We start from the raw sequence: 23582 nt of genomic DNA, 5'->3' as shown, positions 1-23582 counted from the left end.
CTCATTTCCTCCTCCTGCCCCTCCCCTCCCCTCCTCCTGCTCCTTCCCATGCTCTTCCTCCTTCCCCTCCTCCTCCTCCCCTTCTTCTTCTTCTTCTTCTTCTTCTTCTTCTTCTTCTTCTTCTTTTTCGCTTTAGATGATATCGAACCTACTTCACTCTTAGCGAATGAGTCCAAATTTTATTTAGTGGGAGAAAGAAAGCTTTTCTTTTCCGGGTTTTTATAGAAACAGCGAGCTTCTGGAACTTTCAAATGTCTGTGCTGTTGATTCACTGTAGACAAAACTATTTCTCTTTCAAACATTTATTTGCTGTACAAAATATTTATTTATATGGATTAAAAAAAAAATATCGCTTCTCCGTTTGAAATAACGATGAGCGTTGATACCAAGAAAAGAGGTAACAACGATCGCGCCTCCGAAGTTTTCCGAGAGAAAAACATTGATGAAAATTATGAAGCTATAAACAGAGTCTGTTTTAAAAAGTGACAAACAAAGAAACGAATTGTAACATTTAAACGAACAGGTGCAATTACAAACACAGCGCAGACATTGCCATCTCAGAAATTACAGACAAACACAAGGAAACAAATGTGTAATATAGAGACTGACGTTAGTAGCAGTCGAATAATTTTCGCATCGCAGACAATGACGAAAACAGCTTTGTTAATGTCAACAAGCTAAAAAGAAATTATGAATAAGGGGCGTTTTTCTGACAAAGAAAGACTGAAACAGATTTATATCACAAGAAATTCTGCTCTCTTGCGCTACCGATTTTATCGAAGCAAGTTAAAAAAGAAAAGTGGTATGCATTTCGAAAGACGGTGTACATCCGTCACTTGGAAAGCAAATGACTTTATAGAGTACCGTCAAAATGCAATGAAGGGTAGACGTAGATCTTGTGTTGGATGATGTAATTTTCATATACAAAGGTAGGATATACAAGATTGATTGCCTGGTCTTCGAAACTGAAGATGTGGTGAGTTGACAAGCTTAGTTAATGTTTCTACACACCTGCCCACAGGATCGTGCCGCGATATATGGGTAAAAAGCAATAAAGCGTTAAAATGTAGCACATCGGGTTAAGCATTGACCCTTGGCTCGCCTTAACTATTGTGGCACTGATCTGGCAGTCCATTATGATCCTTAAATCAATAGATCCATCTGTTATATAAGGGAAAGAAGAGACACTTGTGGGTATTCTGTTCTCAGGAGCTGGGAATGAAAGGGAGAAGAGCGAGAGTGAAAGAGTGTTTGTGTGTGTTTGTGTGCGTCCGTGTGTGTGTGTGTGTGTGTGTGTGTGGTGTGTGTGAGAGAGAGAGAGAGAGAGAGAGAGGAGAGAGAGAGAGAGAGAGGAGAGAGAGAGAGAGGAGAGAGAGAGAGAGAGAGAGAGAGGAAGCAAGGTGAATAATCAATAAGCATCAAACGTAGAATCCATTATTTAGAAAACACTACCGGCCGCAACTGTGGAGATAGCAAAAAGACTCGGCCCGCCACAGTTCCCAAGAAACGACAACATGTAATCTTATCAGGAAGCTGACTCCGCTACAAACAACCAGAGAAGAACAGAGTGTTCCTCTCTTCCAGAAATATTACCCTGTCATTTGATGACGATGAGAGGCGTGTAGAGGATAGACAGGTTTGAAAATATTTCGGCGACATTAAACATATAACCAAGTCAAAAGCAAACCAATGAATCAAAGCAAAAGACGTGTAAATGATATGAAGAACGCTCTTCACAAAATGGAAGTTTTTTTTAAGTTTTGAAAGGAAGTAACGTGGTATTGGCACCAAAGGGCGTGTGTTTTGTAGAGTAATGTTGATGATGTGATGTGTGGGAAGGAGGAGTGAGATAGTCAAATGATAAAATGTAGTTGAAGATTACATCAACGGTCTGCCATATAATTGACATCAACGGTCTGTCATATCAGAAATGCCGTTGAATGCTTTTAGTCCTGCTCTACATTGGAAATGCTCATGCGCATTTTGCAGTGACAGGAGAATAAGGATATGGGATAATCTGACCAACACTAGTTCCTGGTTTCTCACCCGTGTGATGCTCGGCTATCCCATTGTTTTCTTGTTTCTTTAAATTACATCCATATTCTCATATAATCACTTATTAATTTTGAATAATTTTGTTAATGTCTGTATATTTTATAACGTCTTTGCTTTCCATTTCATTTTTATCTTATCCATTTTGTTTACTCCAACGGATTTGTAAAATCCTAACATTCTTTTTCTGTGAATGAATGAGATTTAGGGGAAAAAAATAAAGAATTACTATTTCCGCCGAGGTCACCTTTGACTTTCATACTTTCAAGGTCGAAGGAATAAATACCTTTTAAACAATGGGATCGCCGCTGTAACCGACTAACATCCTCTCCACAAACTTTCAGGCCTTGTGCGTATAGTAGAAAGAATTAGTATTGTGATGTTGGACTTGACTTCGTGTTTGTATGAGTGAATCCATGTCTCACCCAGAAACCTCAAGAGACACCATGTTATAATTTCCAGTTGTCATTATGACTATGATAGTTGATAACGGTCATGTTGTGGGTGAAGAATGTAGTTGGGCAGGATTTGTGCTATAATTGTCCACTTTGGGTTCGTAAGAGGTATTGTTTTAGAAATTGCGCTTTTGATATGTGTAAAAAGATTGTTTTGAAGTTATATAAATAGTATTATTTTTCGTAAGATTTAAGTGGAGTCCAAAAGTACTATCTTCTGAGTTTCTTCCACTTTTGGATTTCCTGGTAATTGAGGTAATCATCTATGAAGGGGCACGTTCCGGTACTTGTAAATTAAACCAGTCGATATATTGCGCAGCTTTATCATGCCTTTTGAAATATTCTGAGGGTATAAAGCCTTAACTACAGACGGTATGCTCGATGGATTGAGGATGTGTTTTTTTAAACATATATCTGTAATTTTAAGCCAGAGGATGCTAACCACTGATGGGTAACAGTTTTATCAACTTCAGAATTGTTAAATCTCTCTGGATATTTACCATGAAGTAATTTTCCTGCCATTTGATGGTAAGATTATTTAAGAGTGCATTTTTAGTTAGGATTTTCATGTATTTAGTTCTTTTCTGCATTTGTTCTTAATTCATCTAATTTTGGGATTTCTTGAATTTGGAATACTTTTAAATATTTCATTATCTCTTTTGTTACTGCTGGTAATATTTTAAATATAATTTTTCTGTTGTTATCTATTCTCAGGTTTAATTCATCTTCAACATATCTACGACTCTTTCAATAATTCGTCAGACCCACTTGAGGTTGTGGTACGTCGTGTTGATGACATAGAAAACACACATAAAATGTTACGACAGCTCGATCAACTAGAGGGAGCCACTCGTAATATAGTCGTCGTGATGTCATCAACGTCAGCTTACCGGCGCCTTCTTCACAAGGTAAATATGTATTTTTTTAGTAATATTTATAATGCAGAATATGCGTAGAAGGAGAACAATCCTGTCAGAAAAAGAACAATCCTGTGCTGGTCTGTCCTATATTTTCAGACAACATCATTACAATACATATTTTGGTTAATATTTAATTTATAATTATATTCAATAGAGGTGAAGAATCCATTTTTGGCTTTTATCACATTTGATTGAGCAGAGATGTATAACCAAAAGTTGTTCCAGCCTTGACTATTCCATCTTATTTTCAGAAACGCTGCATCTGTAACTTCTTTTAAATGGTAAAGTGAGATTTGAGCGAAAATTGTTGCTATCATTTGGACGTCAAATACCACGTAGTAGCATCTCCGTTGATTCATTTCAACTGTCAAGTAAAGAAAAAAAAAAGATATTTAATTATGTATGCATTCTATGAGCCTCTCACATATGACACATGCACACATTAACTTATACACTGATACGTGTAGATTAATCTTCAAACGTAAAAATGAATTAAAGAAATAATAATAAAAAAAATAAAATGAAATTAATTGATTGTATAGAAAATGCTTTTGAAATGAAAGATACTGAGATTCTATGTACAGAACAGCGAAATGATGAGAGTATTAAGGAAAAAATGTTGGGAAAGCTGCTAAGCACGAAACTCTTCAGTGATTTGTTAAAAGGCGTAAAATGAAGTAGTTTAGTCATGTGATTTGACACCATGACATCCGATCTCTATTGAATATAGTCATGCATGGAAAATCCCCGGTTGGAGAGGCATAGGAAGATCATAAAAGCAAATGGTTGAGCAACATTTAGGAATGGACAGAGAGAAAGGCGATGGTGCCCTTTGATGTACAATTATGGCTTCCTTGGGCTATAGATTTCAATTGATTGACAAAAAGTGTTGGAAAATATCGAACATATTTTTTTTAAAACGGAATCACTTTTGACCGATAGAAATAAATACATAAAAAAGACATTATGCAGGAATAGTTAAATTTACTTCGTAGTCATGTGGTTTAGGGTTCGAATCCATTCTACGGTGTGATAGCTGAAGGAATGCTTTCTACTGAATACTGAAGATTTCTTGTCAATAGAGAAAGAACGAGTTTCTAAGCTAGATCCAAGGCTCCTTCATTGGAATTTCAACATCGACTGAGTATGTTTGCATGTATGTATGTATGTATGTATGTATGTATGTATGTATGTATGTATGTATGTATGTATGTATGTATCTATGTGCAAATTTGTATGTTTTATAAACGTATTCTCATGTATACAATTACGTATCTAAACATGCTCATATATACTTAAATGATAAACTTCTGGTAAGTTTTACAGATATTTACAGTTCCAGTGATGGATTGGATCTGTAGTCTTCGAATCAGCTTTCTCCTTTTTAGTTTGAGAAGCCTAATTTCTCATGATTGGTATTTAGGTAGTGTGTTACGTATTCCACTGCCACGGTAATTACAGGTACAAGCCTGAACTTATAATCTGGATAAGGTAGCTGCAAATTTCTCAAAAGTTCAGCGTAGGTATTCTCTTTTACACAGATCTTTAGAATTATGTCAACAGCCGCTGGCAGCTGATTTCCACAACTATACACAGTTTCGCTTCTTTATCCCAAATCATTATGTTAGTTCTATTGTGTTTACATTTTATTGAGGTTATCACTGGGACATTCCATCAGTACTCCTTTTTATTGTGAGTGGCTATGGCTTCCACCCTACAGTGGGTTCTTATTTTTTTGTCCCTCAGGTTATCTTTCCGACGTATCTCGTTATTCAGTATCCTAAGCTACAACATCGTGCCTCATCGGCAGATTATACTGTGATGACATTTTCGGTCAACTACTTATGATGTTGGTGATATCTTCGAAGTCGATAAATTAAATACCAATTTCTTTACTACCCACAAGGGGCTACACACAGAGGGGAGAAACAAGGACAGACAAACGGATTAAGTCGATTATATCGACCCCAGTGCGTAACTGGTACTTATTTAATCGACCCCGAAAGGATGAAAGGCAAAGTCGACCTCGGCGAAATTTGAACTCAGAACGTAGCGGCAGACGAAATACTGCTAAGCATTTCGCCCGGCGCGCTAACGTATCTGCCAGCTCGCCGATAAATTAAATACCAGTTGCGTACTGAGGTAGATCTAATCGACTGACCTCCTCCTCAAAAATTTCGAGCCCTGTGCCTAGAGTAGAAAAGAATAACTGACTTTTGAATAGATTTGAGTAAGGTGAGATGTCTGCAAATAGTAGATTCTTGCTGTTTGTCTAGTTTTCTATGAAAGCGGTGCCCCAGGATGGTCACAATTCAGTGACTAAGACCGGTAATGTATAAGCTTAAGTAATGATATTAGTACTGTGACACTCCGTCAGTTGTAACGACGAGAGTTCCAGTTGATCAGATCAACAGAACAGCCTGCTCGTGAAATTAACGTGCGAGAGGTTGAACACTCCACAGACACGTGTATCCTTAACTTAGTTCTCGGGTAGATTCAGTGTGACAAGGCTGGCCTTTTGAAATACAGGTACAACAGAAGCAGGAAGACAGAGAGAAAGTTGTGGCGAAAGAGTACAGCAGGGTTCGCCACCAACCCCCGCCGGAACTTCGTGGGGCTTTATGTGTTTTCGCTCAATAAACACTCACAACGCTCGGTCTGGGAATCGAATCCGCGATCCTACGACCGCGAATCCGCTGCTCTAACCACTGGGCCATTGCACCTCCACACTGTGCTGTAGGTACAAGAGCAACAGTAGCAGCAGCAACCACAACCACAGCAGCAACACCTACTACTACTACTACTACTACTACTACTGCTGCTACTACTACTACTGCTGCTGCTGCTGCTTTTTGTGGCTGAAATCTCCATTGTCAATAGTCATGTCAATGCTGACGGTGAAGGCTTGTGACATTTGTTGAAGCTAATCCCATCAGGTTGATGTGCAGAATGCAATGACATATTTGCGCTATTTTAAAGCTGTATTCTCAACAAGAGTACCTGTAGTAGTAGTAGTAGTAGTAGTAGTAGTAGTAGTAGTAGTAGTAGTAGTAGTAGTAGTAGTCTTCATACTTAATCATATTCCTATTGCTAATACAATAATATGCAACGAGTACGAACGCTACAACGCCGCCAGAAATAAGAACCACAAGAACACCAACAATAACTACTACTACTACTACTACTACTACTACTACTACTACTATTGATGCAAAGATACATAACAAAAATCTTTTTTATCGAAGATCAATCGAGTTCACCACGTGAAAATATTATTTAATAGTTTATTACGTATTTATTGAGTTTACATATTTATTATTATTGTAATTGAATAACATTTGAATTATAATGCGAAATAATTTCAGAAAGTCCATCATATAAATATCATAAGACTATTTGTCAACATTCTCCAAATCTTTTCCTGCATCAGAAGTTTAATTTTCTGTACATTTTACTTGTCACGAATCAACCCTTGAACTTATTCACAGATTTATGGCCCTTATCTTTTGGTCGATCAATGCTAACATCAGAAGAATGTATTGCCTTTATTTTTATCATTAGTTTTGTATTACACTCAAAAAGCCATGCGAAGGATATAACTTTTTTCCGCTGTCCAAGATAATTAGCTCTTGCAACTGGATGTAAATTTCCAAAAATATTTGGAAGTCGTCACCCCAATAGAATTATTATTTTGCAGCTATATGTTTTAAAGCATGCTCCCCTGTTCCATCTTTTCTTGGTCCTACAACTCCTGGTTTGATTTCTAAGGCCTCTCTCTGTCAGTCGTGAAAGATGTCATACTTTGGATATATTAAAACTGATGGAGCTGAATACTTTAGTGGTCTCATCACAAGGAATTTCGTCGATCGTACACCAGAGCAAGAGATCGAAAGAAGAAGAAGAGAAGAAGAAGAAGAAGAAGAAGAGAAGAGAAGAAGAAGAAGAAGAAGAAGAAGAGAAGAAGAAGAAGAAGAAGAAGAAGAAGAAGAAAAGAAGAAGAAAAGAAGAAGAAGAAGAAGAAGAAGAAGAAGAAGAAGAAGAAGAAGAAGAAGAAGAAGAAGAAGAAGAAGAAGAAGAAAAAGAAGAAGAAGAAGAAGAACAACAACAACAACAACAACTCAGTGTTGCTTTATTTATCGTTCTGGAAATGATGTCGAATAATATCAGTCTTGGCGGGATTTTATCTCAGAACAGGAGGAAATAAGTCATTCTGCCACTCTATTGACTCTGCCAATTTGTTATAACTATTAAGTATGATTTCACTATGGAGGCGCAATGGCCCAGTGATTAGAGCAACGGACTCACGGCCGGAGGATCGCTGTTTCGATTCCCAGACCGGGCGTTGTGTATGTTCTTGAGCGAAAACACCTAAAGCTCCACAAAGCTCCGGCAGGGGATGGTGGCGCCCCCTGTTGTACTCTTCCGCCCCAACTTTCTCTCACTCTTTCTCCCTGTTTCTTGAGTAACGCTGCGATGGACTGGCGTCCCGTCCAGCTGGGGAGAACACATACGCCACAGAAACCGGGAAAGCGCACAAAAAAAGAACAAAAAATGATTTCACTATAACTATTCTGTGATCATTCTAAACTAAACCGATATGAAAATGCTTACTAACTTGTAACATGTTGTAAACCATATAATTTCTAGCAAAGAAATAAAACACTAACTAATGCCGAAAAAAAAAAGTGATAGTAAATGAAAAATTCAACAGACTCTTGGGATATATGAATGAGGGTTGAAACAAAATAACATCTTTGATGTTATTAGTCAAAACCACTAAATCCCCACTGACGAAAACATCTCTTTTCAGGAAGTAAAAAAATCACACTTAGAACACAAAACATGATACTGCTCTGGCTATTATTATCATCATGGGAATTAGAAGGAAATCACAATTACATATTGCTATAAAGTGACTTCACATACACACACACACTCACGCGTGCACATACGCACACACACACATATTTACACGTGTATACGTGTGTGAGAGCATCTTCATGCTATAATGCTGTACAACTATATTAATGGCGAAAATGCACTTTGAAGAGTACAAGCGATTGAAAATTACTATTTCTAACGGAGTACTAATCTATCTATCTATCTGTTTGTCAGTCAGTGTGTCTATCTATATATCTATCTATCTATCTATCTATCTATCTATCTATCTATCTATCTATCTATCTATCTATCTATCTATCTATCTATCTATCTATCTATCTATCTATCTATTTATCTATCTATCTATCTATCTATGTGTCCCTCTGTCTGTCTGACTATCTGACTAGCTATTTGTCTGTCTGTCTATCTATCTATCTCTATCTATCTATCTATACACACACACATACATATACATATATATGTATACATGTGAATACACACATACATATAAACATACATATGCACACACACACACTCATATGTCAAAACATATACATATATATATATACATATGCATGTACATGTATATCACGAAGAAACGCCGAGTTCTTCTGATTAAAAATAAGACTGCTTTAAATGCAATCACCGTAACCTTAAGACGCCCGTCTGTATCGGAGCTCATGATATTTTCCACACGATACTCTCACCCAACCTCCACAGCTATATGCATAATTTGCTGTCATCTAATAATGCTGATGGATACCCTTCTTTTATAGAGACCTGAAATCTTTGCTCAATGATTCACTTCATAGTTGTTCCCAAGTCATGTGAGTATTATGAATCTGGACGATAAGTCAGTAGTGCTAAATATGAACGACAAGAAATGTGCTGTCTGCAGATATGGTCATGTAAGCTCCGATTGTTGGAAAGGTAGCATTAGTTCTTTATGCGATTAAAAGCCTACATGGGAACAGCCCCGATTTTTGTACTAGCTTGAGATTGGATTGGGATTTGTGATGCAAACTGGAATTGCGTTGAATTTACTGATTAAACTCTTCCAACTGTATGACATGTACCAACTGAGTTTGCCATATGTTCCAGTATGAACAAAGATAAGCCAGATTGGGTCATTGATCTAGTATGTTAACTGCACATTTATTGACGAATCAGTCGGTTACACAGATCACTAGTTTGCTTTCTGCACGGTCAACCCAGATAGGGCTAGGTTACTGGATGAAGAACGCATCGAAATGGGTGTAAAATGACTACTGTATCCGGGTTACGAAATAGTAACGCGGAAGTTGGCGGAGCAATCAACAAGTGGCGGAGCAAGCAACAAGAATGATTAGAGAAAAATCGATAGGATTTAGCAAAGACGTAACAATAGAAAAAATAGTTTGGAGAAGGCGCTAGTGAACAAATTAGAAGAAGTGTTTAGAAAATGCTTGACTACCAACGAGCTAACAACGAAATTGGCTTTCAGCAATTTCTACAATAAAAAATTTAAAGTTTGCATCATCAGAATGAGAGTATGTGCTCGAAGTCAGTATATGTTCGAAGTCACGTTGAATCGAAAGCTTGAATGGAAGGGGTGTACAGCAGGAATATAGTCCAAGCTCCATCTTTGTCGGAAAGAAAATAGTACAACTCTATTGCAAGTAGATGTATGCAACATTGAAGCGATACTTTGTTCAATATTTTAGGGGTGAGCGAAAGAACTACTGCCGCAGTAAAACTTCAGTGTCTACGTCGATGGCCCGCTGTGGCATTCGGCTGGGAAGGTAGAGTATCATTTTGCCTTCCATATGAGAAATATTGTTAGACACTGATACAGAAAGCCCAGACGATACACTTGCATCAGAGAAACGAAACGTTCTCTCCTTCTCTCGCTCAAACTTTTTTCTTTTCTTTTGCGCGGTGTTTTTTGTAAGCGGCAACAAGAGGTATGAGTTACTATCTATTTCAATATGTTAAAGAATGTCTGGTATGAGGTGTAGTGTGTGATATAAGTTCTCTTTTTCTACTTCAGAGAGAGAGAGAGGGGAGAGAGGGAGGGAGAGAGGAGGGAAGAAAGAGAGAATGTATGATAGTGAGAGAGAATAGAGTTGTAATGTTCCGGTTACATATTATATGGGTATATGTACAACTCCATTAGATATATACATATAATGTATATATATATTCAGGCAGATATATGCATATATACACACATAGACACACGCACATATGTCTATTCTTGGTATCTGATCTGTAATTATTTGAATCGGTCTTTTAATACGTCTGTATACATTGTCTGATGTCCCCACCTGGCTTCTATATAATTGCGTACATCTCCACGCTTTCTGTAACCATCTTGTAACACAGTTTTATACGAATGAATGGGCCCTGGTGGCAAATAAATGAAATTATTATCATTATTATCAAAGAAAACATTATTATTATTATTATAGTTGTTGTTGTTGTTACTATGTAGTAATAAAGTAAACATCACTGCGAAACAAAATTGTCTAGAGGTAATAAAAACTTACTACAAAAAGGTAGAAAAAATACGGAATTTATTTTTCTATTTCTTCGCATTGCAGACACATTAATATCATTTTGGCACCAATTTTGGCACTGAATTACTCGTAGAAGAATCGATCTAGATATATTTTCGTTTCTTTTAAAAAAGGAACTCATTTTGTCTGGAATATTTTTTTAATGTCCATCTATATATTTAATATTTATTTAAAGCTAGTATAATATATATGTAGAGAATGTATCCATAAGAGCAGTCTTATAAAATGTGGCGAAGTTCAGATCAAATATAAAAAGGCAAAAACAAAAAAAGCTACAAAACAATGTAAAATTCAGTAAAGCTAAAAGGGAAGCGAAGATGAGAGATCACTTAATACAATGAAATTTCGCAGTTAAACAGGCTATGATATGAACATTATTTGAAGCAAAAAGTTGATTTATTTATTTTCATGTTCCACAGGGATTTGTTAAGAACATCGTTCACTTACAACCCATGTACTGAAACACGGAGACAAGTCTCTCAATGTATGACGCTGATTCTTCTCATTTAATTTCTGAAAGAGCATGTAGCCTAACCTATTCTAAATTTAGATAAAGTGATATAGTGGACTAGATATCGTAAACCACTTATTTAATTTGTTTTTCTATGTCCAACGCCAACCCAATTTCTCAATCTCAGTCTACTACTTCATAAAATGAAGTTGTAAAGGTTCCAAACAATTAAAAATAATGATATTATTAATGACTAGTGGTGCGACAGAATCGGCAGTGACAGAGTTATTGCTTTTTCGTACGTGGATGCGTCTCTTCATGTTCAGAACTCAAATCCCAACGGAGTCGATAAGTCTTTTTTTCCCTCCGTTCATGCTTCAGGAATACTTAAAATAAACAATAGTCGAGTACTCTGTTTGATTAATTGAGAGTAGCCCCTCCCCATTTTGTTAGTATTAGAAATAACCATCATCAAGTAGGTAAAGCTAAGTCGATTTATTTCATCTCTGACACAACTTCCTTTACCTTATCGAAATTCAACCGTTTACTTATCGGACTAAGAATTCAGCTCTCCAGGAAATACGCCGTTATGGTTTAGCTCTAGGTGGATCTTGACTGAAGAAATTTATGTAAACGGCCTTAGAAGTTACATCGTACTACAGAGAAGTAACTTTTAAGAAGCGAATTGGCAGAGGCGATGGAATGTTTGTTAGAGTGTCTTGCAGTATTCATTCCAGTTCTCTGTACCCTGAGGTTAACTTTGTATTCCATCTCTTTCGGGAACGTAATTGAAATATAGTCCAGCCTGTTGTCGATTCTTCTCCCGTCTATCGCTTCTTTCTCTTGCTGGCTTTCCTGAAGAAATCACTTGTGGTCAGATCTAAAGAGAGATGTACTCTAACTTTTTAGCATGCTCAAGCCACACCAAATGTCATAACAGTACACACTTCGATCGCACAAAGCGCTGGGAACCAATAACAAAAACTAATAATGGAGAGAGAGTGTTCCAAAGATGACATACCTATTAATTTGTAAATTTGTTTAAATTTGTCCATCATTAATATCAGAAATATATGACACAGGGGGTTTGGCTACTATTTCTATCTAATCGAATGACCACATAAAGGCTACATCAAGCGAATATATACTTCTTAGCACCTTAGATTCTTGTAACTGATTGTGGCATTACGATAATATCAGTCTGTTCACCGAAATGTCAATAATTGTGGCTTTGATCTGATGCTGCTTCCATAGATCAAAGTCATGAATAGGTACCATCAGAATATATGGCTTATGTCTGTAATTAACAGACACGCTGTAAGATAGAAGCACAGGATGAAACAAATCTAACAGATGGCTTTCTGAAAGGTTAATAGTCTAAAATATTAAAACATTAAAGCAGTCTTCAGAAAGGTTCATTTCAGACAACATATGAGAGTCACATTCGATATTTGATCTAATTTATGTTGCAATGATCGCAACGTTTATTTTTGTCTTCAGTTCATATTACACATTTTGGAAAGCTTCGTCTTCTCTATAGGCGATTCAAGAACTTTGGGGATTTCTAAGAAATTAAATTTTGGAAATTATGATTAACTATTTATTTTCACCTTATACGCTCTGGGTTTTAAAAATTTAAAAACATTTTCTTCTGTATCGAAATTCGAATTTGCAAATTCAAACCTTCGTGTCTTCTTTCACTTTAAATATACGATTTCATTTGTCATACTTAAAATTCTCTGATGAATTTTTGAACGAAAAGTCCGAAGGCACAAAGGTTTAGGCATAGATAAAAACAAAACTAAAATAAAATAAGATAATACTTTGAGAAAATTCTCCGACTGTAAAGAAATTTGCTTAAAATGGCCGCCATAATTAATGGACTACTCTATCACCTTTTAGGGAGTTTCTTAGAGGAACTTGTTATGTGACACCATTAACTAATTTCATTACAAGAAAATATAATTCCCTGTACTTTAAAAACTGACAGTTCTTGTACAGTTTACTTCCGTTCTATTTGACTAGAAATACATTTCGCTTCTCTCTACATACAAATGAGATGATTATATATTTTTTTTCTTCAAGAAATCAAATATCATTTCATTATAAACATTTTGTCTTTCATTCAAATTCTTAACCATGATGTGAAAGAAACTCAAGTGACAGTTTTTGCTTATTAGCGATATTTATAAAATCGTACGCATAATTGCCTCTCCCTTTGTCTTTGAATTCATATGATATCTTATTATTTAGTTGTTATACATTTTTCTTCAGAATGGTGAGAATAATTAATTGCCAAACCTATTGGTTCCTTTGATAATATAGTAATATTTTGTGATACACAATATATATTATTTTTGAATAGCAAGGTATCGTCAAATCTTGGAAACAGAGGTGTTGTCCTCTTCTCCCAATATATATATATATATATATAAGTAATACTAAGTAATTAAGGGTTTAGCAACGAATTGCCTCACCAACACACCGAATTTAGAAATAGCAGTCAAAGAGATATAGCTATTCCTTCTACTAAAAGGGGGATCTCAGTAAAAACACAGCACTTGAAAGGCAAACACAGACAGGTAAGAAAGAAAGAATGAAATGACGGCAATCTATCATACAATTTTAAGTTACCTACGGACGTACGTTTCGAAATCAAGTTTTAGGAAAGCATAAGAATTAGAAAATTCTACCTTACCCAAACTTCTTTTCTCATCGGCGCAGGATACTACAATTATGAATAATTGTATATTAAATTTTGAGATACTAGAAGGCATTATCTCAACTCAGTGTCAGAGCGAGCCAAAGCATGACCAGTACCACGAAATTCAAAGTGTGAATGAAAGTTTGTGTCACCAGCCCCCTTCCACCCGCGTGTAGCCAAGACAAAATGCTGCGGTCATCTACTGGGATATAGCTATATTTCTAAATTCGGTGTGTTGGTGAGGCAATTCGTTGCTATATATATATATATATCAATGTCACGTGAAAAATATGTCTGTTGTTAAACGCTTTTAGGTTATATTGTTTCATCCAGGAACGGGGTCCCTTTAAGTTAAAGAAACAGTATACTTCAAAGCCAGCTGAAACGGGTCGCCCTGGAAGTAAACGAGAACAACAGATATCGATACTTCGCTGTTATTTCTGTTGCCGTAAACTCCATTCGATTACTAAACAAATTCGAATCGCGGCCCCAAGTATATACAGATCGCTGAGGGTATTATGTGGCCATGATGTGGACTGTGATTATGAACCCTGAGACAGAAATTGTGGCTGTGTGTGTGCGTGCAAACTGATTCGGCTTCTACATGCCGACATGGGGCATTGGTGCATTCATAGTTGCGTTTGGTTGTTCCCGGAGATTTTTCATACAGCGTGGACTATTCTTTGTGTGTTCGCTTCTTTTCCGTTGTAGTGTATAACCGTTTTATCATTGGTTATGATTAAGCGGCGGCACATGCAACCTTTTACAGTTTTCTTGCACTGGTATTCTTGCACCGATTCTGCATGTGCTGGAAATGAGAATTAGTGATTCTGCATGTGCTGGCTTGGAGAATTAGTGTTCAGTATGCATACATGTTTCATCTTCGTTTTGCTTCTGCTTCCATAACTTCAAAACTCGCTGTGTCCCCAAATAGATACAGTAGACGGCTTGCCTAAATGAATTGTGCCATTTAGTTACATCACTTTAGTCACTTTACATTCTGAGCTTGAATTTATTACGTTTTCTTTTTTTGCCTTCCAAAACCACCACCAACAAAAGAAAAACCTAAAAAAAAAACAAAAAAACAAAAACAAAAAAAAAGGCAATTCAATGATTAATATGTTACAGAGCTTAAGGATGATTGTAGTTTACTAGAACTATTAAAACGGATGACAAATATCTTGTGACGTTCAGCCGTGGTTGCCTTAAGACTAGTTCACCCTGTAGCAAGCATGCGCTTTGGGGTATGACCTCATATATTTTCGAACATATAATGATCAGTAAATATTCAGGATGTGTATTGGTTACTACACTTTCATCTGGAATGGCTGAGGAAGAAGATATATATTGCATACCTTCTTCCTTGGGCTAATATATTAACGGAAAATGGCGGCGAGCTGGCAGAAACGTTGGCGCGCTGGGCGAAATGCTTAGCAGTATTTCATTTGCCGTTACGTTCTGAGTTCAAATTCCGCCGAGGACTACTTTGCCTTTCATCCTTTAGGAGTCGATAAATAAAGTACCAATTACGCACTGGGGTCGATGTAATCCCTTTGTCTGTCTTTGTTTGTCCGCTCTATGTTTAGCCCCTTGTGGGCAATAAAGAAATATATATTAATGGGAAAACGAGCAAAACATTCTTACACTGCATAACAATGACTAGAGAGAATCGGGAGAGCATCGAAGAAAATAAAAAAGGCCTGGCATTATTTAGTTCCGTTTTTTACGGTCAGAGTTCGAAAGCTATGGATCTGCGTTCCACCTTCCGTCTATATTCATGGGATTGATAAAAGCACTTGCTAAACCAAACACTGAGTTAGATTTATACTATTCTAAATCATTCTACATCTGATCATGGTTATAAAAGTATAATGATAATAATAATAATGATAATAATTGTAATAGTGACAATGATTTTATTAATTTTAATGTTAAAGTAATGATAATTAAACCAGAAATAATAATTACAACCAGAAATTATGAGGACAGTAGAAGAGATTGTGGACATTAATTTCATGCAGTGGAACGTAGGTCGATTGGAAATTAAGAAACGTGAAAGGAAATATGTATAAAGCTGGATAGTTACCAGCATTAATAAAACGATCGTGTTATACATTCAGTAATTAAGGAGAAAGTAATTAAGGTTTGTGAATAATTTATTTTATTTTGAATATCACTAGCAGACCTTAAGTTGTAGTCATTGATGTTCAAGTAACTTGCTGTCATTGTCTGTGATGCTGACAAGAATCTTCATATTAGATAAATCTCTCAAATTTGTAGTGTATTTTTTAAAATTGTAATCTGGTTACATGTACGTGTGTGAGAAAGAAAGAAAGAGAGAGAGAGAGAGAGAGATTGTGAGTTTCTGCATGAGTCAGACGGGCGCATGATATTTCTTAAACATCTCAGTTGTTCCTTGTAAAGTGTGGGTTCAATTCCGCTGGTGTTGGTTCGAGGGATGATTCCTATATAAGTAATCCTATATAGTGAATAAGATAGTTTTTTTTTTCTGGAGTGTCTGATTGTTAAAGGCCGGCAACATTTTAATGCATCAGTTGTATGCTGTACATGATTCGTACATATACACAAGAGTCGAAATATATGGAAAATGAAACGGTAAATTAGAAACATTCACACTCTACCTTTCAAATTAAACAAATTAAATACAGATTCACGCAAACACAAACTCATTCTCCCCACTATCATTTTATATCTCTCTCGCATGAAATACTTAATTACACAAATGAAAATATAAATAAAAGACTAAAAAAACAAAAGAAATATTCTCACTAAAAAAAAAGTATAGCTACACACAAAAATAGTTATTGTATACCAAATCTAGTTTGAAAGGTCTAAAAAAAATCGACACCTGAAGCTCATGAAGCGTGAGAGTCAAGTAGCGAAAGCTCAGAGTAATAAACAATATGTCGTACGCCATTTGTTGTGCACGTCCTTTCCACGTTGTTTACAAATAATAATATTCGTACACACATACATATACAAGGGTGTGCTGTAAAATTCCAAGTTGAAGGCTATCGTGAAAGGCCTAATTGGCAGTTCAACTTCCCGAGTTCTTTTACAGGGCTTAAAAAAAAATAAAGGGCCGCTAAAATAAGTTTGTGAATATGTTGAATAAAATAAAAATTAATTGATTTTCCTGCATTTTCTTCTACCCAGGCTTAGGAACTCGTATGTGTAAGTACATATATACATACACACGCGCGCACACACACACTCATACATGCATATATTTTCATACAGGTTCATGACTTACTATACTAGCCATAACCAATCAACTTGATACACACATGAACAGTATTTACGTCAGAAAACAATCACTCGTGCATAACCACCTGTACACTTGTACACATACACACAAAAATGAAACTTGCCAAAGCATGCTCCCTTTGAAATATACACAAGCAATGAGAACCACAACAGAATATTTCCTAACGGAACACATAATTTGTTTTGGGGAAGCTAACTCAGAAACATTGTGAAAATACCCTAACAATTGAAAAACTAACAAAAAGCTCTAACAAAAACGGTCATCAATACAATAATTAATGTAGAATGTATAAGTAAGTTAAAAATATGTCTCGTTAGAAGAAAAAAATTACAATTGAATCACAGAAAAATAACAAACAGGCATAAACACAAAATGCACACAACCGAAAAGTCATAAGCAGGAGATCACATCAACGTTGACAAAAATGTATAAACAACCGAAAGAGTTCTCGCTTGAAGATCTCCCTGGTATAAAACTCAAATCAATGAGATACAATGTAAATTTCAATAAAACATTACCCTACTATATGCATTGAGTGCTCTTCACAATTCATTCTATTCAATTCAATGCATGTGTGTGTTTTTATAAGTACGTATATGTATATGTATATACATACACATATATCTATATATATAACACTGAGAATGTGTTTGTCTGTGTGAATCCCCAAAACTTGAGACCTACACAACCAATTTCATTCAAACTTCGCTCTGGGCGGCATCGAGGCGACTGTACACAGCCACCGGTCCATAGTCGACGCTATGGCGACCAGAGCTCGCTCTAGGCGACATCGAGGCGACTGTACACAGCCATCGGCCCACAGTCGACGCTATGGCGACCAGAGCTCGCTCTAGGCGACCTCGAGGCGACTGTACACAGCCACGGCCCACAGTCGACGCTATGGCGACCAGAGCTCGCTCTAGGCGACATCGAGGCGACTGTACACAGCCACCGGCCCACAGTCGACGCTATGGCGACCAGAGCTCGCTCTGGGTGACATCGAGGTGACTGTACACAGCCACCGGCCCACAGTCGACGCTATGGCAACCAGAGCTCGCTCTGGGCGATATCGAGGCGACTGTACATAGCCACCGGCCCACAGTCGACGCTATGGCGACCAGAGCCCGCTATGGCATTGGTATCACTGTAACAAAGGGCTTGGCTTGACTTGGCTTGACTTGGCTTGGCTTGGCTTGGCTTGGCTTGAAAGAAAGAGAATTTCAATTATATATAGACAACTATAGCGCGAAGGCAGTATAAAAAAAACAAACCTTTCTCAATTGTTGGCAGTTTTACCTACTCCGCATTGCGAGCATTGCAACGAGATGCGTCTTCGTCAAAGTAATTGCTCTCCCAAAGCAAATTAAATAAAATTTGAGATACGTGGAACGTCAAAGCTGCTAACAAAAACAGTGAAAAGATTCGGTAAGGGCTGTTTAACCCTAACGAGGTGGAGTGGTGAACGCTGGAGAAAAAAAGCTAGACAAAAATGCGTGTTATAGTTATAAGCTGAACGAGAAGAACAAGAATTACATTTTGAAATAGATATCTATAATTATTGAGGACAGAATTTCAGTTAGAAATAGAGAACTATAAATATTGAATTATGCATAAAGTGTTGGCTTACATTCGGGGCTTCCAATTTCTCCGTAAAATAGAAGATAATCGCAAATTCATCGCACATGTTACCATCGATTACAAACACCGGTGGATCCACATGTAGAACTAACGGTTTGTAAATCCTAACTTTTCAAACCACTGCGCAGACGCAGATTATACCCGGCGATAGAGAGGATGCCGGTAAAAATTTCGAACAAATTTATCAAACAATATTTAAACATAATAAAATAGGGTAATGATAAATTATTATTACCAGAGGCCTAGCACAAAAAACGAATTAGTCATTAGACTATATATTATTCATATAGAAATACATAATTGCTCTTTCTAGCACAACGCTTTCCGATTTGGAAGCCTCGTAGTGTATTTCTGGCGGTCTGTATGTCTGAAATCTAAAGGCTGTCCCACTGAAGAAAACTGGCCTTTAGCGAATATTTTTTGCTGGAAATAGTTAGAAACCGCGGTCTGGGAAATAGTTGAGATGGTAAACGTTTTTAATTTTCATTCATTTCGTGAATTTATCCTTTTTTGTGGTCTTGAGATTTCTACTACTCTTTCTAGCGCAACGCTTTCCTATTTGGAAGCCTCTTAGTGTATTTCTATATGAATAATATATAGTCTAGTTTCAGATATCAGATAATAGAGTGTTTCTGCATAGTAGAAGTGACGGGAAACTGTTCAATCTCTCGCGTCTGCATGTCAAGACCAAAATCAGAAGCGTCCTGATCAAGGAGGTGCTATTTGCTAATGATGCCGCTCTGGTATCACACACAGAAGAAGCCCTACAAAGGCTCATCAACTGTTTTGAGCAAGCATGTAGCGACTTTGGCTTAGTTATCAGCCTCAAGAAGACCAACATCATGGGTCAGGCTACATCGGACATCCCAAACATACATATTGGAGACCACAGACTACAGGAGGGGGAGACGTTTACCTATCTTAGCTCTACCTTCACCTACACCCTATCCCTTGATGCTGAGCTCAATATACACATTGGCAAGGCAGCTGCTGTGATGGCCCAAATATCCAAACGGGCATGGGACAACAATAAGCTGACGAAGACCACAAAAATGAAGATTTACTAGGCATGTGTACTTAGCACTCTACTGTATGGAAGTGAGACTTGGACGCCATACACACGCCAAGAGCATCGCCTAAATATCTTTCACCTGCGCTGCCTCCGGAAAATACTTCGCATCAAATGGCAGAATCATGTCCCCAACAAAGATGTCCTCAAGCAAGCAGGAATACCAAGCATGTTTGCACTCCTCACACAAAGACGTATGAGATGGCTTGGACATGTTAGCCGTATGGAAGATGGCAGAATCCCCAAGGACATACTCTACGGAGAGCTTGCTAGGGGCACTAGATCTGGGGGAAACAGTTCTTACGATACAAGGATGTTTGCAAAAGGGACATGAATGCCTGAAACATCAATATTACCAACTGGGAAGCAGTTGCCAGCAACCGTGGAGATTGGCGACGTTCCATAAAAGAGGAAATACAAAGAGTGACATAGAGAGAGAGGAGAAATGGAAAGACAAGAAAATACGTCAACAAGAAAGTATGACATTACAACCAGCCAGGCAATTGCTATAGATTCGTAATGCATCTTACGACTGTGCCTGTCACCTGGATGGTGAGAAATCCTACATTGGGAGTGGTAACGATTACGGTAGGGTAACTGACTGCTTATCGTGATCATTCGTCTTTTGGTTTCCTGTAGCTTTTCTCTCTTTTACAAACCCAGTGAACATATATTTCCTATTTCAAAGAAATTCAAACAATATATATAAGACACAAGTTAAAAAGATTCTCAACAATTCAACTTCTCTGGTTGACATTAAGATGCCCACCCCCAACAGGGGCCTTAGCTCTAACATTTTAGAGCTCCATGACCTTCATTTTTTAGGAGCAAAATCTTGTTAACAGGTTCAGTAAGACTGGAATTTTGGAATATGCGCATAAAAATCAGTAGTATGGGATATATGTGGCACGATTACAATTTGTTTGGGGTGTGTAAAGAGGGAAATATCCCTCATATGCAATTTTGATAAAATTCGAAACGTAGATATTCCAGTTCATTAGAGAAAATATAACAGAAAAGTCTGATTCCTCAATTGTATGTAACACGGGCAACGCCGGGTATCTCTGCTAGTAAATATATATATATATATATATATATATATATATATATATATATATATATACATATATGTATGTATGTAAACACACACACACACACACGCACAAAGAAAAATGCTAGTTCTATTCCAAAATCTCTCTAAGAGATCAACGCAGTAGTTGTACTGACAAACAATGGTAGTAGCCACTTTAAAGTGGCTGCCCGTTCCAGCTGACTCCACTACGATTTTTTAACCCCAAGAGGTCATCTCCTCTAGCTGGTTAACGATGCACAACTGCACCCGATATAATTGGGAGCAGGGGAGTGTACCCCTACCACCTGCTAGCGAGGGGACCAGTAGGCCAGTCCTGTTTTCGGGCTATTTCTGCCACTCCTAAGTATTGGACACCTCACCTTCTAGAGATGGTAGCAGCTCGCGTCTGCTCCCAATTTATATATTTCAAACTAACACAGAGTCGCCTATTCTGCAACAAGCAAAAATGTTAATTCTAAAATATCTCTAAGAGATGCAGCTGAGCATTGTTAATCAGCTAGAGGAGATGTCCTCTTGGGGTTAAAAAGTTGCAGCAGATTCCGCTCGAATGGACAGCCATATTAAAGTGGCTACCAACGTTACTTGTTTATATATATATATATATATATATATATATATATATATATATACATATATATATATACATACATATACATATATATATATATATACATATACATACATATATATATATATATAATACACGCATATATATATATATATATATATACATATATATATACATACATATATATATACATACATATATATATATATATACATATATACACATATATATATATATATATATATATATATTATATATATATATATATATACATATATATATTATATATACACATATATATATAAATGCATGTAAACATAGCATTTGTAAAGCATTTCTTATTAAAACAGTTGCAATTTCAGTGTTGTTAAGATTTTAAATTTTAAAAGATTAGCAGAATTGGAAACTATTTAAATACTTAATTGAAATTCCTGAAATGTTAAAAAAGAAAAAAAAAAAGAAATAGAATTGACAGACGTCAGCTTTATTTAAATTTGGTAATTTATTTATTTTCTTTTGCAGATTATGGATGTCGGAATGAACAAAGACCATTACCATTATATTCTCGGTGGGTTGGTGAGTAGAAAGACTTTCATATACATTCTACACGGTTGTGTATTATAGTTAGCTCTATAACAAGCATTACATTTTCGTCTTAATTTCGCTCTTTCTTCAAATCCCGTCTATTCGAATCATATTTTGACATCCACAACCCACTTGGCTGGCGAAAGAAGCTGCATTAGACAGGTTGTCGAATCTGCCATAGTGAAAGAAATAAATAAAACGAAAAAAATTAAAATTAAAATGAATTAACAACACCATCAGCAGTAACAACATCAACAGCAAAAATTACTGCTTCTACTACTACTAAAAGTTAGCTTCAACGTTCGCCTGAAATACAACTTCATTTAAATAAAGTAAATTGGTGTAATAATGCAAAAACAATTTAGCATTTCATGAGAGCATCAGCGATAATTTTCACTTGCTGTAAATTGCTCTGATGTGAGCTGTCAAAAGTTGAGGGCTACTTTATCGAATTTTAAAGATTTACAAGCTTGAAGAAACCTTTAGTAAATGATTTTATAAAATGCATGAATAATATTAGTTATTGTTCGTTTTAAAACATAATGGATTTTTATATTTATTTTCTTTTTTTCGTTTTGTTTTATTCATTTATCTATTGTTTTACTTCATTGTTAATGATTTGATTTTTAATGAAAGAAAATGACTCTTGCGGACTCTTGTAAAGTTTGCCGAGATTGTCAATTAAATTTCACTAATTTACGAGCTAAATACCTGAGTGGCGAAAGTGCAAATTACTTTACAGTTAACAGTTAGAAACAAATAGGTGAGGCTCATAAAATCGACCGATCGAACTTTTGTTTCTCATGGACTGTCATTTGTTGCAAAATGGAAGATGAGACTTCATGGTAGGCTAGTTTGCAGAGAAGAGATTTAGGTGCTAAGCAATATGTATTTTTCAGTATTAAAAGCGATATATATATATATATACCGTCGGTAAAACATAAATCCGAAATAGAAGCACACTCTGAATAATAGACCAGTATATTATAATGGTCCGGTTTGTGGGATTACCCTATTACCTTGGCTTTCATGTCCATAAGGCGCTTAGCGTTACGGCGTATCGGCAGATCTCAATCCTGTTAGCCTATGGTCGCTCTAGCAAGTGACCTCTCAAGAAAATGGATGGGGGAAAGACGTCGTTTCCCTTTGGCTGACAATCGTAAATGACCCTGTTATCGTGTGGATCCCAGGAGGCCAGCAGGAATTTCCTGAAGTGCAATCATGGTCCGAAGACCTCTGTTCTGGAGATATGGATGTTCCCCGGATACAGGGAGTCCGTTAGTATCCTCGCCTGTTCAGCTATGCTCAATTTATAACGC

The 23582-nt window shown here is 36.6% G+C and overlaps 1 protein-coding gene across 4 annotated transcripts in view; it reads left to right on the top strand.

Annotated features, from left to right (window-relative positions):
• LOC115210959 (glutamate receptor 4) overlaps positions 1-23582 on the top strand; it is a 676560-nt gene that overhangs the window by 156751 nt on the left and 496227 nt on the right. For all 4 annotated transcript variants that reach the window (XR_004999835.1, XM_029779782.2, XM_029779772.2 and 1 more), the window contains exons 4-5: positions 3222-3415; positions 22201-22254. Coding sequence is in view for 3 of the 4 variants with exons in the window: in XM_029779782.2 (XP_029635642.1) it covers positions 3222-3415; positions 22201-22254 (248 nt within the window). In the remaining variant the exon portion in view is untranslated. The remainder of the gene's footprint in view (positions 1-3221; positions 3416-22200; positions 22255-23582) is intronic.

This window comes from Octopus sinensis, linkage group LG1 (assembly GCF_006345805.1).
Source record: "Octopus sinensis linkage group LG1, ASM634580v1, whole genome shotgun sequence".
NCBI classification, from domain to species: Eukaryota; Metazoa; Mollusca; class Cephalopoda; order Octopoda; family Octopodidae; genus Octopus; species Octopus sinensis.
This window is presented reverse-complemented; position numbering and strand designations above follow the sequence as displayed.